Genomic DNA, 17,666 nt, shown 5'->3' on the forward strand with positions numbered 1-17,666 from the left:
AACGACTAGAAAGAAATGAATAAGCTTCCTAAGCTAAGTTCAAAGTGCTCTTTAGTAATAAAGACTTCGATCAAGAAAATACTTGAGCTCAGTAAAAATGCCGTTTAGTGTAACAGGCCATGAAAATGAAAGTTGACCAGTAAAACAAGAATGGTTCACTTTGCCAGGATGAGAAATATCTCAAAGCAATTTTCACAAAATGGTGATTATTCAACAATTTTATGTCTATTTCAAAGGGAATGTGTGTTGGATGGATCCTGTTAGCAGTCTCCTCTTGTGTTAGGACACTATTGCTGTTTCTGTAAGGAAGAAGTCTCGAGCCCTGTAAATGCATTTTACTGCCATTTACAATTACTGAAAACCAGTTGTCACTAATTGGACTATACCTTAAATTATAAGCTGTACAGGGAAAGGGCCATCTTTTATTCTCTGTTTTTACAGAAAACAGTATAACAAGAAGTTAGTACCCAGCAAGACCCATTACACAATATGATGATGCAACATTAATTGCACACTGTGTTCTCCCCTGAGCACTACCTTCAGTGTTCAACAGACAATCCTTGAGATCCAAGCATTAGCCCAACAGTGGCTGGAATGGCATTGGTTACATCCATTTCCACTAATGGTGGAAAATAGCCCATCGGTGGCAGCTGCACTGGCTCAGCGAATGCTTCGGGTATCAGCCTGTGCTAGCCTCCTTATTCATGAAAACATACCTAAAATTCCTATTTGCCAGGTGTGGTGTTGAACATGGACTGGATGAGTCTGGAATCCCACAGGCATTGACATATAGACACTAAATCACAGAAAAAATTAAGTGAAAGAAGCAATAACATCACTGGTGTTACGTAAAGATCTGCTTGCTGAATACAAGGCACTAATTATTCCAGGCAGATTATGCCCTCTTCCCCATCAGTTCATTTCTCTTTCACTAGTACACGAGGGGAAAAAAAAAAAGCCAGACACACACTCATCTTGATCATGTCATTTATTAAGTCAGCAGTGATGGCAAACAGGGAATCATTCAGTCTTACCGTCACAAACCCCACCACTAAATCCCATGGAAGTGTACACGCGTAGAAAGAACAGGGTCATGAGCATGTCAGGGAGCAGGACACTCCTTCCGCTTGTCCTATGAACTTGATGGCTCTGCTTGAACCTTCCTGTTCTCCTAGCCATGTTTTCACAGCAGTCTGGCAACTCCCTGCTCAAGCAAAAGGACATTGCTTCACTAGGTATAATTAAGCCTATTAAAAAAACCAGGCTTATTTATGCCTTGCTAAATCACATGATTGAGATTTTGTGGAGTGCTGCGAGTTAGAGCACTTGGGAAGCCCTGACCAGCTATTTCCTCAACATCTCAATGAGAGATGTCTGTTAAGTTGTTCAGGTTTGTAACTCAGAAGTCGGTCAGCTGAATGTCTTGAGTTTGCTAAAAAAAGGTTGGTACCCCACTGCAAAACAATTTGGACTATGATACAGGATTAAGCACAATAGGAAAGGGCACAGTAAATAATAGTAAATACAGCAGGGAGCTGCTTTCTTGAGGAGGGGGGGGGAAGCAAAAAAAAAAAAAGAAAAAAGCTCTTAGGCATCTTTGACATCTATCCTTTATCTTGCTTTTACCAAATCAAAGAGACCTTCCGAGTATAAAACCTGCAGATATTTTTGCTTTAACAGGATTACTTAACTATGGTAGTAACAACTGTTAAAGCTTCTTTTTATTGTGCAAGTAGACAATGCATGTAATACCTCCACACAGCAATTTTTCATGGGGCTGCTTATAAGGGTAAGACTAATTAAGGACAAGTATTTAATCACCTCTCTCATCCTGGCTTATTTAAGAGTTAACATAGAAGGGCAAAAATTGAACCAAAGCACATCTCATACAAATTTTAACACAGATTAATGTCTCAGCAGAGAAACTAACAATAAAAAGAATTTCTCATCATGTTTATTCAATGCAAGTGAAGTCTTATTCTGAATAGCTACTGGTTCATTTGTTCTTCCCTGACAAATGCTGGCCATCCCAAACCATAACGAACCTGAGGGCCCAAGCAGTTTGAAAGTATTAGCATACTGTGATGTCAGGCAGCCCAAAGTCAACAGCTCTATTTCTCAGACAATATTCACAACAGCTATAGGGAAAGGGAGATGACAAAACTAGCAGTCACAAAGGAAGATGCACTTGGTATACATTCCTGATGATGGTACTGTGAGCCATTGAGGAAATGTGGGTATAAGACATTTAAGCCTTTATTACAGCTTACCGCAAACTCATGGAGAGCTTGTGCAGATTAAAACCATAAAAAATGTATGCATTTTTCATGGAAAAGTTTCCATCAGTTAGCATGCTAATGATGTATTTCTGCTTGTTCCCAAAGAAAAAGCAATCCTGTTCAAAGAAGTCACCAAGTTCTCCGTGACCCAGACTGCACTATAAAAATCCTTTATAACTTAACAAAATCGTCAGAACACACATACCACTAGAAACAACAGCTAGGTTGTCCCTTCAATTTGACTATAGCCTTTAAAAGAAAAAGAGTGGATGGAATATTTTTATGGAAAACCCATTTCAAGGTTCTCAGGAGAACTGAGCTGGAAAATCACCATGTAATGGGATAAACTATTACAATTTCAGGGCTGAAAGCAGCCAACATGATTTTTCAGTGCACACTGCCAATGAAAGCAACGCCGCAACTCAAAGAGCAGGAGAAGAGATAGAGGTAATAATATCTCTGTGTTTAAAAGTTAATAATTTACAACAACACAGAAATCATGCAGCTGAGAGAAAGGTGATGTAGAAAAGACTAGAAAATTTAACACATTCCCTGTTTTTCAGAAAACTGACATCGCTTTTGTGTCAAAACAGAAATCTCGGCAAAATACTCAAATATCCAGCAGGAGGTTATGAGAAAACCTGGTGTGTTTCAGTCAAGCTGAGGAAGCAGGCTGTGGGAAACTTAAGACAGACAGGGGAAGAAATCCTTATTCAAAGTAAAAATTATTTTAGGATCCATTTGCTTTCTTTCGGAAACATGCAAAAATGCAAGCCATCGCTAATTACAGCTGCCACTCAACACAGAGCAGACCAAAGTCTCCAGCAATAGAGCAAATGTTTCAAAATGAACAGAGAAGAAGCTTTAGTTGCATCATTACTCCCCGGAGACTGTAAAAAATGCTGTAAGCAAGTTACAGCTACTTTCAGTTAAACACCATGTGTCAGAAACCAGAGCTTGTCACAAAAATGGGAATTCCTTATTAAAGTTCACTTTGTAAGTTATTTACTGAGATTTTCAGTGAACAAGAACCTGCAGCATGAATCAAAACTTCAACAGCTTGCCCCAGAAAATCACTGTTTGCTGTCTAAAAAGAGACAGGCAAAATGGGCTCAAGGAGAAGGCTGTGTTCGGGTGCCGTGCAGCTGCAGAGCAGTGGGATAGCTGGGTTGGAGCGTGGCTGCAATAACAGCACACTGGCGTCACATGCTGCAGCTTATCAGCCCACGATGCAGATAATGCCTTTGCATCACAAGGCATAGTGAACTGTACTGAACCCCTATTTCACAATTAAAAGTTTAAAAATAAACTGCAAGTTACCAGATCGCTCACCCAAGACATGAATATGGCAAATCCTTCCCTTCTTCCCAAACTCATTATGACCCTGGCAGCAGCACTGTAAGTTCCCCCATACTGTCTTGCCAAGACAAGCCTCAGAAGCAGAGCAAGCAGCAGCAGTGTTAAAAGGCTAGCTCGGTCTGCAAGGCTGGTTTGCGTGATCGTCATCTCTACCAAGCCTGCCCAAAATACTGCATGCAAACGCTTTCCTTTTGAAAGGTTACCATTTATTTCACAGAAATTTAAAGCTAGCTAGCAGGTGGTAAGGAAACAACAACCGACATGGGCCCCAAAGCTACAGCTTCCTCTGCAGGCACCTGCTTACACAGCATGAACTGTGGGACCTGCAGGTTCAAACACTGCCACCACAGCTCAGGATGCAGTTTCACGAGCTGGCTAAGTCAATCAAAGCAAGCTGTCGGGAAGAGGAACGGTGGAGCTTTTAGCACGTGCCAGTACTACTACGCACAACTGCGTGGTCAGACTTCACCGTAAGGCGAGCTGAAAACTAACTCTAAAAAAAAGTCCATCTACAATCAGTTGAACAAGCTGATCCAGTTGACCTCAGACATCAGCTACTACTGCTGGCGCTTGGGAAAGCAACAGAAAGGGAAGACTTTCTCCCTTGGTGGCAGGGAAGCCCAAGATTGGTGAAAGCCTTTCAGGGAACTTCACTCTTGGTGTGCAAAGGTCTGGTATCCCGCTGACAGTGTGTTGAGATTTTAAGTCTTCACTTACCTATGTCTGGCAATAATTTGCATTGCTTGGAAATTTCCAGCTTCACACATGGCCTCAAAATCAGATCTGACGTTCTCAAAATGTAGTTTGCGCCACATTTCCCAATGTCTGTAGAGAGCTGGTCACATGGCATTGGCTCTTCTTTGTCAGCTAAGTTGCATTAGACAGAATCTAAAAATACATTAAATACTTTCTAATATTACTTTTTGACATAAGCAGTTACTATAGCTGCTGCAAGGATGTTGCAAGAAAGGGCAAGAGGTTGCATAACTCCTTTTATTCAGCTGGGATATGTGCACTGAAAGGTCAAAAGGCTTTGGAACATGATTTTTTGTTTCAATGTTTGCCTTAGCATTGATACTTTATCAAAAGTACCAGAAACAACTTCAAGACCTCAAATGAGCAGATAATCTCCTTTTAGTCCAAGGAGGCAACTAATTCAGCATAGTTGCAAAATCCATCTGCAATGCAAAGTTCAAGGAAATGCCACCTAATATTTGAGAATCTGACAGATACCAGAAAAAATTGCGTCTGAGCAAGCTGTGGGTCTGTTTAGTGAAAGGGTGTTTAACAGTACTGACAGCCCACCAAATAGTATGTGTTTATCATGTGGAAGTAAAGTAACTTTTTATACCATTTGCACAGATGTAGCTCTTTCCTCTCAAGAAGCATCCAGGTTTTGTGTTCATTAATTTACATACCACAGTTACAGGAGTTAGAGCAGTACTCCTGAAATAAAGGCAAACCAAGGCACTGGAAGATGTACGAGTTTGTTTTTTTTCTTGCCAAATACACAGTGCCAGAGTCTGAAATGAAAGCCCAGTTCCCAATAATCCTGCTCTCGATATCAACCCAAGCTTCCACCCAAACATACCAAGACCACCGATTTTAGAATTAGTCTCTTCGCTTGCTCTGCTTGGCTGCCTGAATCCTTGATAGACACTGCGGCCCCCATGTTTCTGAATAAATCCATGAAGTTCTTCAGTGTCTGCAAACCGGTCTTTGAAAAAGCGGGGGGAATAAAAAAAAAATAAAAATTACTTGATGGGAAAGCAAACAGTTGAACGTGAATAACCATTCCCTGTACTTCTACTGTCACTTCCATAAAGTTCCTACGGCTAGTGTTGTGATGCGCTTCTGTTCTGCGTCACTTCATTTGCTCAAGTACAAAACATGCATCAATTAATTAGTCTTGATCTCGAGAACAAGCTGTCTGTTCACTTTGCTCAACAAACCACCACCATCTTAAAATAATAAAAGGAGACTAATCTTAAGGTGGAAGAATTCACTCACTCACCTTCACCTATGGGGCAGTTTGCTCAGCCCCTCTGTACATCCCTACTGTCTGGGGCAGGAGTCTGATTCCAGGGAAGTTTAGGGGAATCCCTCCTGGGACGTCCTCAGTAGAGGCACGAATTCATCTCTTACATATAGCACAGATTTACTGTGTGTTATAACTTCCTCAGTTCCTTCCTCTTAACAGCAACACACTGCTCAATCAATACACTGCTCAGTAATTAAATTATCTGTAAGCCCTCCAGTGCTCATTTTGTACATACCAAATCCAAAACATTATTTGTGAAGATCCTGGCAGAAGGGAGTTCATAGCAACTCCTAGTTCCCATGGAAAGTTGACAAATGCTAGTGAATTATCAACGTATTTCAGTAAAACTTTAGTAGCAGTTCTAAATTCATCCTTATCATTCTTGTGCACTCTTCAATATTCCTACATAACAAAAGTTAAAAAGAAAAAATTCACCTGAACCCTACTTTTTTTTCCCCCCGAAGACCTGTATTGTATGTTAAATGTTTTTATATCAACTCCTTCCACCCTACCAACACTCTTAGCTGCAGACTTATTTTGTTACCAAGTGCTGCACAAGAAATCCCTTACCAGCACTCAGTACCAAGTCTCCACCGTCACTGACTGTACTGTAATCTCTGCCATCCATCATACATGACTTCTCCCCCCCCCCCCCCCCCGAGCAAACGCACCACACCTGCAGGTTTTTACAGACTTGCTCTCCTGCCTGAGAGAAGCCAGCCAGTCACAGGTCTCCCATCCACAAACTAGTGAACTACAGAAATCTACTAGCAGTCAGGGCAGGAAGACTAGCATTTGCCATTTTACACATTTGCCACGTTCTCGATTCTTCGGTTTTCACTGATTCAGCTTTGATTCTCTCACATACAATCCAAGAGATGTTTCAACTTACTTTCTGCTCCATCTTCCTATTTTCAAATCACTGCCAAGTTCTTTAACACATATCTTTAGTATGTCAGTGTTTAAGTAGTGAGCAAGTAAGCTCAAGAGCTTCAGAAGCACAGTGGTTATTGTGCTTCAAGCCAAGCAAAGAACATTGTAATGTTCACCCTCACGTGGGGAGTTTTTGTTGTACCAACACTCCCCAAAACTTTTAGTAACTTTGCATTTCCATCAGCATGTACAAACGCTGTTTGAGTTATACCATGAATAAATACGAAGAAAAAGAGCTTTTCCCACAACAGCCTCGATGGGTTACTTTTAATTAAAATCAGTTTAATGATTGATAAGCTCTAGTATTTCCAGCAGCAAATCATAAGTGGTTGACTGTTCCCAGATACAGTGAGAAAACTGAAGATAATATAACTACATAAGCTAGCATATTTAGTTAGTTTACTGGTTGTCAAACATAGGAAAAAGTGAGGGTTTAACACACAAATTGTCATGACCAAGAGCAAAAGTTAAATGAGTATTTTGTAGGAGTCAGAAAGTTCAACTATATAAACTTAGGGAATCATTGTTTCCAATGCTTAATCTCTCACAAAACTACTTTTGACATACTTCCGACATCAGAAACCAATGAGCACGAATTTTCAGTATCTGATTAGTATTTAGGGGGAGCGGATGTCCCATACATAAACTCAGTACAGTTGCTACTTTGAAGCGTTCTTCACTCATGCCCCTTAAGCAAATGGAAGAACACTACAAATACCTGTTTCCTAGTATCCTTCATTTGCTCTTTGAGCTTGCAGAGGCAGCAGAAGGCAATTCAGCGTGCCTGCATACACATTAATGAAGACATCTCTTCCTTATAAACAGAAAAAATGCATCTGCAGCTGATTTAAGATTAGCCATACAACAAACCAAAGTTTCATTCAACACTGCAGGGAAAACAGGAGAGTGGGTATATGGGAGTGTGAAATCCTAAAGCTCTAATAGGATCCTCCCTAGTCCTGCATGTATCTTCCTTAATCACTGTCAGCAAGGATGCAGTGCTGTTTGAAACAGCTGCTGCATCCACCTGTCATTCCTCAGCTAGTGCTGGTGGGAGGAGGAGACAACACACAAGAGGGAGCATTTCCTCTTTTGTACTGTTATTTTATTTTGTAGTAAGATCCATGTAGTATATAAAATATAACAGGAAAAACTGAACAAAGCCTATAAAATAAATGGAGGAGTTCAGATGACAAACCACTACAGCTCTGCTTTCGTGGTTTTATGATGATGTCACCAGAACTCATGTACTGTTTACCTTGTACTTTTACAGTTCTCTAGCATATGAACCTACATAAAAAGCTGATATGTTCCAATTAAGCCATAGTTAATGACAGATGTAGAGGAAAAAATGGCTTTCTTAAGCCACAGCTGCCCTTGACACAGGTTACAGTGATGTCTAACTATACCATAATGCACATTACATCAAGAACCTTGAAAGAGCCTCTGAGAAAACGGGTTCACATTAAGCATTTTAAAGAAAGGTCATAAATACTGCACTGTACCAACAATACCTCCCAATGTCCTCCTGATGCCTGAGGAGCATTTGTGGTTTTTAAGAAGCTACTACGTAGATGACACCAAACCTAGAGGTAGGTTATAGGCAAAGGTAAGTTACAGGCAAGAAAAAAATATCCCTTTAGAGCTAGTCATTGCACAAACTGCCCAGCAGGAGGCAAGGCAAAATGTCAACAACTCTTTCCTCCCACCTTAAACATCGCTCACACAGTGCATTTAATTCCTAGTGCCATGAGAATGACAGTGGATCATCAGCTGCTAGTAAATGCAGTCATGCCAAGAGAGCAGCTTGAAGTTATTCAAGCAAAAATCTGTTACTGTGCAAAACTGGTGCACTGGACTGTTACCAACTAAACCTCCAAGTTCAGGAAGTGACCTGATGGTAGAGAACCAAGGTGTTTGTTTTCCTTTTGACATGGGAAATACTCTATGTAATCAACAGGAGAACATACTGCTAAGCCTACATGGAAGGAGTCAAACATCAGCTTGTCTCAAAAGGTTAGAGAGACAAGAAAAAAAGAAAAAGTTGAGAAAGGTTAAAAAAAGCACACTTTTCTGAGATCAAGTTTTCTTTTTTAAAAAGTTACTGTACCAAACAAGCTGGTAAAACAGCTCGTCTTCGGTATCATCTGGGATCAACATAAGGTTTATAACAATTATCTGTGTATATTTCAACAGAGATGAGAAACATCTGCAAGTACAACAGTTAAGAGCAAATTAAACCCAAGTTTTAATGGTGTAATGCCTCCAGGTCACAAAATGTGGACAAAATTTTAGGATTAACTACCTTCTGTGCACTATTTGGTGATAATAAAAAAGTAACAATGCTGAAGATTCATTTTATTTCTACTTCCAAAGGAAAAGGGGAAAAGGTTAAATAAGTGTTCTCCAATTTGTTCTCCACTATATGTACACCCACACACATACACACACGCACATGCACACACCCTCAAACTGCACTGACATTTCTTTTTGACCAAAAGAGTAGATCCTGGGAGTAAGTGCAAAATGCAAAATCAACTGACAGAAAATGCTGAACAAACAGCATCATAAAAATACAAAATATTTATATTACTGAACTATTAACAGATGATGTTCTCTGTTTCTTTAAAACTTTGGAACCACATAGCTGATTTCTTAAATCTAGTCCATGCCAGCTTCCAGAACTATTAATGATTTAGTTAGCTTCATTCTTTGATGCTTCATCAAAGTTTTCTACGAGATCTGAAAGAGATGAAAACATTTAATACAGTAATGCCCAGTAACATTACCTTCGTAAGTTTAATGAAAATGCATATATTATAGGAAAAGTTAAGTAGTTCTTAACTAGACTCATGTACACCACTTATTATAGGCAGATTTCAAAGGGCTTTAGAAAATAGGGTTTGTCTGAACATACACAAAGAACTAGAAACGCAGGAACACTAAGAAGACTGGAAGTTCTAACATGAAGTGATTAAGATGATTTTCAGAGGTGCTCTACTAGCTGCAGTTGAGTCTTGAACAATCAGCATTCTTTAAAGAATGCCTGAAGTTAGGCACCTATTAACTGTTGTACTCCAGGAAACAACATTTTGGAAAGAAGTGAATTTTTATGCAAGGTCACAAAGAAATAAACCAGTGTCAGAGCATGAGGAATTGAACCTCTGGGTCCACCAGTTTGTTGTTTTAGCTAACACACCATACTGATGCATACAGAAGAATGTGATGATTGATAGACAGTTATTGACAAATTAAAAACTTACAATATTTATTTATTGAGAAACTTTCAGACACTGACATAAGCTTTGTTTCTTCTACTACAGAAATAAAAATCCCCACCCCAGACTGACTTAAAGACAACCTGATGACTATGTCAATCAGGTCATTTTGCAGCCTTAAAACCCTATTTGGACATTTAGATCACCTGTTCGACCTCCCTGAAAGTATTTTAATCTATTTTCACTTAAGAATTAAGCAATTTGCACAAGGTAAACTTTTTTCAAAAGTTGGAATCCAAAGTCATCAATGTTTTTATGCTGCCCAGTATATGAAGCCTCCCTTAGCAAGTGAGAAGTATAATCACATCAAGAGCTAAATATTTAAATACATTAATTTAAATATTTATACATTAAATGGACATATAAGTGTACATGTGCCTACCTGGGACATCATCATCTTCTTCATCAATATCTTCAGATTTTGGTGCTTTACTATCCAACACTGTAAGAAGAAATTTGGTGCCAAGCTCTCATTATACAGAATCAGGGATAACCACACAATAAAATAAAACCCGTAACATACAGGTGAAAAAAGAAAGCATTTCCCCAATCCCCAACAGTGACACACAAATGACTGGGTATCAACAATAATCAGCATAACCAAAAGGTCTACTTGTGAACATTCTTATACCAAAGTATTAGCACAGCCATTTTCAAATGCTTAGGGGTATTAAGGCAGAGCTAGCAAAAGATCAAATGATACAGAAAAAAACAGCGTGACTAATCTTCTAAACGAAGCCATGTGTTTCGATGCAACAATAATATGGTACCAGTCAGGGACCAACATATCACGATTCAATTACCAAGGGGCCACAACTGCAGGAAAAAGTATTTCCATATCAAGGGTCCTGCATCAAACCTTGTCTTCTGTAAGTCATGGAAGCTGGAACATGCTACAAGTAATCTAGAGAAATGCAAGAACTTAAAAAAATAAGAGAAAGTATTTCTTCTCATTGGTCTGACTTCCTGTACTATCTGAAGAAAGCATAGTTAAGTATCTATTGATACCAAGGTTGTATCAAAGAAACATGCTTATGATGATCCATTTTCTAAATTTTAAAAGGTATTTTACATATTAGTATTAGTAAAGGAGGAAAAATAAACCCTTTACTTTCAATTAAACTCTGAACATGAAATATAGAAGAAATTAAAATTGATTTAGAAGGAATAACTATTTGTTGAAAATATTAGAACAGGTAATGTATTTCCCAATTCCAAATACAGACAATTGCAACATGTCCAATTACAGTCTTTTTAATGGCCATAACAGTATAAACATTAAAAAAAAATTTTTTAATGTCCAACTTCACTGGGGCTTGATATTAAGAATTAGAGTGTACCTGTTTTGCAGTCTAAGAAAGCTTTTACAAATTCTTATCAAAGTCAATGGACTGATTACTTGCCTGCTTTAAAGTATCTCATGTTCTAATTTCATAACATACACCACTGGAAGAATAAATTTCCATCTATTCTTAAATTACAAGCTTGCTTAGGGAGAATAGTTGAGACTCTACAAAACATGCTACAGTGCTTCCCTAAGGAGGGTATTATTCTAAAAGGGATTGTCCCCAGACTCCATTTCTTCACTGTAAAATTACAGTAATAGTTATATCGCATATCTATACACGCACCATGCTCCCATGGTTTTAAAATGAGTAGAAAAATAAAGAATCACATTAAAAACTTTGATTATTTTTTATTCCGAATTAAATCTTTGATTCTGAATTCATTTTTAAAAGTCTTGGTTTAATTCCAAATGGAATTGTAGAGTAGAAGATAAAGAACATGTTTCTTCTCTATATCCACAACAGAAATATGTTTTGTATGAACGAAGAAAACAGAATCGATCCCCTGGCAAAAAGAACCTGTTGAGTTTTTCCCAGTAAAAACTTGAACTTGCTTTCCTAAGTACTTTGTCATGCGCAGTTGTATACCTGGAATCACAGCATGCCTGACTAACCAGATTTTTTTTTTTTTTTTTTTTTAAATCAGGGCCTGCCTTTACAGAAATTTGAAACAAGAAAAAAAAAGTTCCCCCCCCCACTATATTTCCACAACAGCGGCAAATAAATAAAAGCACATATGCTTTTGATCACTTTTTAAGTCACACATGCTGCTGTTAAATTTGGGTTAAAGCTTTTAATACTTCATATGTTCTTTAAATCAGCGATGAAAGATTCCAAAAAGACCTACCTTGTCTTGGGAATTGTTCAGCTAACTTCCTGAGACTTGTTAAGCTGTCAGCACCAAGCTGGCTTAAGATGCCTGGAAGCATTTCTGTGATCGGTTTAGCCTCTGCATGACCAGTAATTGCGAAAGTGTTAGCAGAGAGGGAAGCTTGAACCTTGGGGTTATTGAAGTGAATAACTGTTCCATCATCTTTTATCATGTTCACCTGTTTAAATATAGTAATAACATTTACCAAAATGTTGCAGCATCTTGTTCAACATGCATGATAAATTATTAATTCAAATCTAGATTTAAAATATTAAAATATAAAAAAAATTACAAAACTAGTACTCCTCCTAGAGAATAATATAACTGTGATAAAAGCATCTGGAATTAACACCACCTAAACTGGAAGTAAAATACGAGTTAATGATAAAATATGGGTTCATACATACTATATGAAAAGGTAGAATTTAAGAGCTATGGTTCCTTCATAAAATACACTTATCTAAATACTAAGTAATAAATATGCAAGGATTATATATTATCATACAGTTCATGTATATTTTTAACAAAGGCAAAAAACATACATAGGTTATTAGACTGTAAGGCATAAACAAGTTAGTATCATGAATGTCTATGGGGAAAAAAAACCCAAAACCTTCAGCTCTGTGGTAACTCTTTACAAACTAAAAGCTCTAATAGAAAAGCCTTCCCACATCAGTTTGACATCACCATTCCCAACTATTTGCGTGACCTGTCAGAAAAATGTTATTGTTTCTGCAGCAGAATTGGCAAAGGCACAAGAGTCACAATCTGGCCTACTTGCTGAAGCTGCCCAAGGCAAGCATGCTTCCTGCACATAAACACACAGAACTGGAGGTTTATGTACGAACTGCACTAGAGCAGACTTCTATGCCTTCCTAATAATTCCGTGATGATCCTTTTAAGATTAAGTACATCACACAGTGATCCTGCTCTCCTCCTCTTCCCTGGTCTTCTGAATCACCAAGAATTAAGTTTTACAGCCACTATAGCAGCCTGCTTTGCTCCTACTCTCAAAGTTTATACTGGCATATTTGCATGGGTTTGTTTTATGTTTTTTAAACTTAAAGTGGGACAGAATGGGAAGTTAAAAAGGTTTTTCTTCTTGGCATGGCTAAGCTATGGTTAAGTGGAAAATAATTTTGTCTGAAAAAAGGAGGAGAGTTCTACCCATCGAACCAAACAGTAGTAATAAACTTAGGTCACAAAACTCGTAAGTATTGTTTTTAGTAGAAGTTACAAGGAGAAAACAAATTTGGGAACTAAAGAGGAGATCTAAAGTATACAAACATATAAGTTACCAATCTTCACACAGTAGCAGAGTTCAAAATATGTTTTGAACAGGAAAACCAGGTGTGTTGCTTTCCTGCAAAACTTAAGGATGTCCTGTCCCTTACACATGGGGAAATGGTAAGGAAGCTTCAAGCACTGTCATCCTCTTACTTAAAAGCCTCTTTTAAAAAACCACACAGATCAGCTACTAATGTCGGACTCAACATTACTAGCCTGCCCAAACTCTTCTATCTACATAAAGGTTACCAAGGTCAACTTGTGTCCACCTGAATGCAACAACATACTGCAATTATGTACCTAGCTATCAAGGTAGAAGCACATTGCATTATCTTCCTTCACATCAAGACACTTAAAATCCTTAATAACTGTGTCTGAATAAAGATCTTATGCTCTGTGGGGAAAAGAAAACAACAAACCAAAACAGAACAGAACAGGAACTGTGTCTTTCTTTGGGTTCATATAGCTCAGCATATACATATCAAGCTTAAGTAAACAGCCAAATTGGATTGTTTCTGTAGCAGAGGTATGAAAACTTACAGGCAAACCAGGCTTCTACACTGAATCTGTATTTGCCTTTGGAAGAGAGGTATGCACTAAGTGACCTCTGGAGGCACCTTGTAATCCTGCTTAAATTAATTAATCACAGATTAAATATTATGCTTCTTTAACCAAGTACTACAGTAATATTGAGCTCATGATGAAGGACCACCACCTCCTCCTCCCACGTATGAGCATCACTCTCCACAGTGTTATGGAAAATGTCAGTGTTTCAGTTCATATTTTATACAGGTAAAATAGACGTATTCAAGGAATATCTGAAACCTTTATATTCCTACTTACATTAACACAGAAGCTGGTTCTGTAAAGTCTTTGCTGTGTTGTAAGAAATGTCATCTCCTGTGACTACCACAAACAATTCTGGTAATTTTCATGCAGTAAAAGGACCTAATTTTGATAATACAGACTTGCAAGTTCTTACTCCAAGTGTTTTTATGGTTTTCTTTATACTCTGCACCACACAACCTTTGCTTCAGATGTGCCTGCACAGTACACGTGCATTTACTGCTCTTCTCTTCAAAGTAGGTAATCAAATTCATGAAGTCAAGAATCAAGAGAAGTTTTGTAATGAATGCAAGACACATACATGACAGCTTACTAGCTTCTACAATCACTATCTGACCAGCAGAACCTTCTCCCTTCTTTCTCTAGGTACGTATGCATTAATGTAAATGAGACAACAACAATCAAATAACTTTACCAATCAGTAACCTGACCTGTAAGTTTTTGAGGGGAAGAGAAAACTGTTGCTTTAAAAAACCACCAAAACCAAAAAAACCCCACCCACAACCCCCCCCCCAAAACAAACACACACACACCCCCCCAAATGCAAACAAACAAACAAATTCACCACCGTGAATTTAATTTCAAACAGGAAACACTTATTTTATCACCATACCTCTTCAATGCCAGCAATGTTATTTACTGCCAGTTTTTTGAGGGAACTCTGAAGTTTTTTGTCATCAGCTGTAGCTGTTCTGTGCACCACCTTCTTCTTTCTGCGAGCTGTTCCCTGGAAAAGAATCAAGACACAACAGTCAGCTATTCTCAAAATCTCACAACACTTTAATTTTTCAGTCATATCACACTCTGAGCAACCTATCTGTAAGCTATGAGAAAGCTCTGTAGTCAAAAATGCTTTTCAACTTACTTTGCCTTCACCTACAGCTTTAACTGTCGGTCTCAATTTTAATGCTTTTCTTAAGTGTAAAAGACCAAAAAGACACTGAACAGCAGCACTATTTTTCCCTTCCCACAAGCTAGATTATAAAAATACTATTTACTATTAAGCAATATATAAAGAGTTTCCCCAAGAACTTTATTTTTTCCAAGAAGAAGCACAAATACAGTGATTTAAAAAGGTCACACTTTCATAACCAAGTAATTAACATTTTTAAACTGTTCCACAGACAGCAATTTTGGAATTCCTACTCTGCCAACTTTTGTACAACCCAGCCTACGGTTAGGAGATGAACACCCACACTGAACAAACTTTATGCTTTTTTTTGTCATATTAGCTACCTGCTGGCTCAGAGAAAAGAAACAGCTCAGTGCAAAGTCAGATAAGCCCTGGAGCTGGCACAAAGGAAGAAACTCCCCAACAGGGAGAAGAGGAAGGCAGAACTGGAACAACCAACAGGTAAGTTTAGTTTGAGCTTTCACAGGTCGCAACAAGTCACTGAATTAAAATGAAAGCTTACACACTGTGGAAACTACTCATCCAGCAGTTGTGACCTGAAAGAAAGTTGCATTTCAGGGAGCAGTACTACAATCCAGATGACACAAAACATGTGTTTTTCAGGCCTCACACATATGTATTTTCTTCCTCTGTCCCATGAACTAAAGCCTATGTTTTGAAAAACAAATTCCAGAGGTGTTTCTCCTTCAACCTGTAAGTTACAGGAAACAGTGCATCTCTGATGGTTTTCTTACCTTTCCTCCTATTCGGACCTGCGCTTGAAGCTTGGCCAATTTTTCTTGGTTCATAGTGCTGCGTCTAAAGAATAAGAATGAGATACAAGTACAAGTTAAATATCAAAATATTAAGAAAAAGTTTTCCACGGTCCATTTTAAAAGTACTCTTAAAACCGCAATGGGTTTTTAAATTTTTAAACTTACAGACAATTCGCCAAAACAGTGCATCAAACAAATACACATAAACAAAAAGCTTTAAAGCCACACCACCTAAATAATACAAAGTGGTGCAGCAGCAGTCTGTTTAGCTGAAGTGTCTGTACCATGATGAGGCAAATCAACGGGACATTTGATTTTGCATCAGTCTGAGGTACTAACTGTGAATTTCCAAGTATGCTAGTTTACTGTTGGAACCATTTGACCGAACTACTGACTCAGAACAGACCCAAATCAGCACGTACAGCATGAGTGCTTCTAGGAAAACACCTTTATCTTTAAAGAGCCCAGAGAGAGACTCATCACTACACTACTTTGAATACTATTTTGATCCTTTTAACTAATAAGCCAGCTCCAAACTCAGTGAAGTTCATGTCTTGACAGATCTCCTATATAAACCTCTGGCAGCTATTAATCCAATTCAATGACTGGGAAGTTAGTCAAGTGGCTTCTCCTACGGGTCAGGTAGGACCTTTAAAGGCTGGAAGACTTGAAAATCTGTAATGAGTGAAAAAACACCTCGAGCCTTCCAACTCAAGGAAGGCATTTCGCTGCTCTGCCCGAAGAAGTCATCAGGGACCCCCTGAACGAAGGGGAAACCCCCTCTGCATTTGCATTATGCCGGGGAAGCGACGGGGAGGGGGAGACGGGGCTCCCGCGGGCGAGCAGGAACCCAACGAGGCCCCAGCACCGCCGGGAAGATCACCACACGGACAGGGACTCCGCCGGGGAGGAGGGACTCAGGCCGGCAGGGCGGCTCGCTAGCTACCCGCAAAGCACGGAAAGCGGGAGGGGATAAAGGCCCCGTCCGTCGGGAGCCAGGGCAATCCCGCCCGGCCGGGGCACCGCGGCCCCAAGGGAGAGTCGCCGGCCACCCGAGCCAGGGCAGACCCCACCACACCGCGTCCCGGCGCACGGCCTCGCTCCCGCGTCCTCTCCTCGGGGAAGGGCCGGCGCCAGCGGCCCCACCACGGCCCAGCGCGGCGGACGGGGACAGAACGGCGCCGAGCTACCGCGACGCCCCGCCCGCCCCACGCCGGGAGACGGCAGGGGAAGAGGGGGCCATGCCGGCAGAACGGTGCCGACGGGCGCGGGGAAGGTCTCACCTGAGCCCGGCGGATCCTCCGCAACCCAACACGCGGTGAGAACAAGATGGCGGCCAAGGAAGGAAAGAGAGGCGCACAGAGAAAGGAAGCTTCGCGCCACGTGACGGCGCCAGACCGCCCGCGGATTGGCGGCGCTGCGGAGTCACATTTGCATAGCAGGAGGGAGGAGGGACGAGGGCGCAGGGCGATGCGCGCGCGACGCGCGGTGCCTCCTGGGAGTTGTAGTCTCCGGGGGCTGGCGGGGACGGGTGCCCCGGGGCAGGGACCGATGCCGGGTAACCCAAACCCGGGTCGCGTCGGCTCCAAACGTGTCACCACGCACTTGGCGCGCTCTCCCCATTTGCGAAACGTCCTTCATGCACGAGTGCTTGCGCTCGGTTTTACCTTCCCAACCAGCTGGGCAACTCTTGAGAGCAGCGGGACAAAAGGATTTATTTGGGAGAAGAAAATCAAGCCGGAACCCACCCCTCGCTGC

General features: G+C 40.1%; 1 protein-coding gene and 1 long non-coding RNA gene across 2 annotated transcripts; both read right to left on the bottom strand.

Annotated features, from left to right (window-relative positions):
* Positions 1 to 973: 973 nt before the first annotated feature.
* Positions 974 to 6,311, bottom strand: LOC143161310 (uncharacterized). Its single transcript, XR_012995504.1, has 2 exons — positions 4,356 to 6,311; positions 974 to 1,204 (listed from the first exon to the last, which is right to left on the bottom strand). It is a non-coding gene; the product is annotated as an uncharacterized LOC143161310 (long non-coding RNA).
* Positions 6,312 to 6,849: 538 nt separating this feature from the next.
* Positions 6,850 to 17,294, bottom strand: BTF3L4 (basic transcription factor 3 like 4). Its single transcript, XM_076340210.1, has 6 exons — positions 17,192 to 17,294; positions 15,888 to 15,951; positions 14,854 to 14,967; positions 12,084 to 12,285; positions 10,273 to 10,332; positions 6,850 to 9,354 (listed from the first exon to the last, which is right to left on the bottom strand). Exons 2-6 carry the CDS (start codon positions 15,939 to 15,941, stop codon positions 9,308 to 9,310), a joined length of 477 nt encoding a protein of 158 aa, XP_076196325.1. The 5' UTR covers positions 15,942 to 15,951; positions 17,192 to 17,294; the 3' UTR covers positions 6,850 to 9,307.
* Between the last annotated feature and the right edge of the window lie 372 nt (positions 17,295 to 17,666).

Source organism: Aptenodytes patagonicus, chromosome 5 (assembly GCF_965638725.1).
Source record: "Aptenodytes patagonicus chromosome 5, bAptPat1.pri.cur, whole genome shotgun sequence".
Classification (NCBI taxonomy): Eukaryota; Metazoa; Chordata; class Aves; order Sphenisciformes; family Spheniscidae; genus Aptenodytes; species Aptenodytes patagonicus.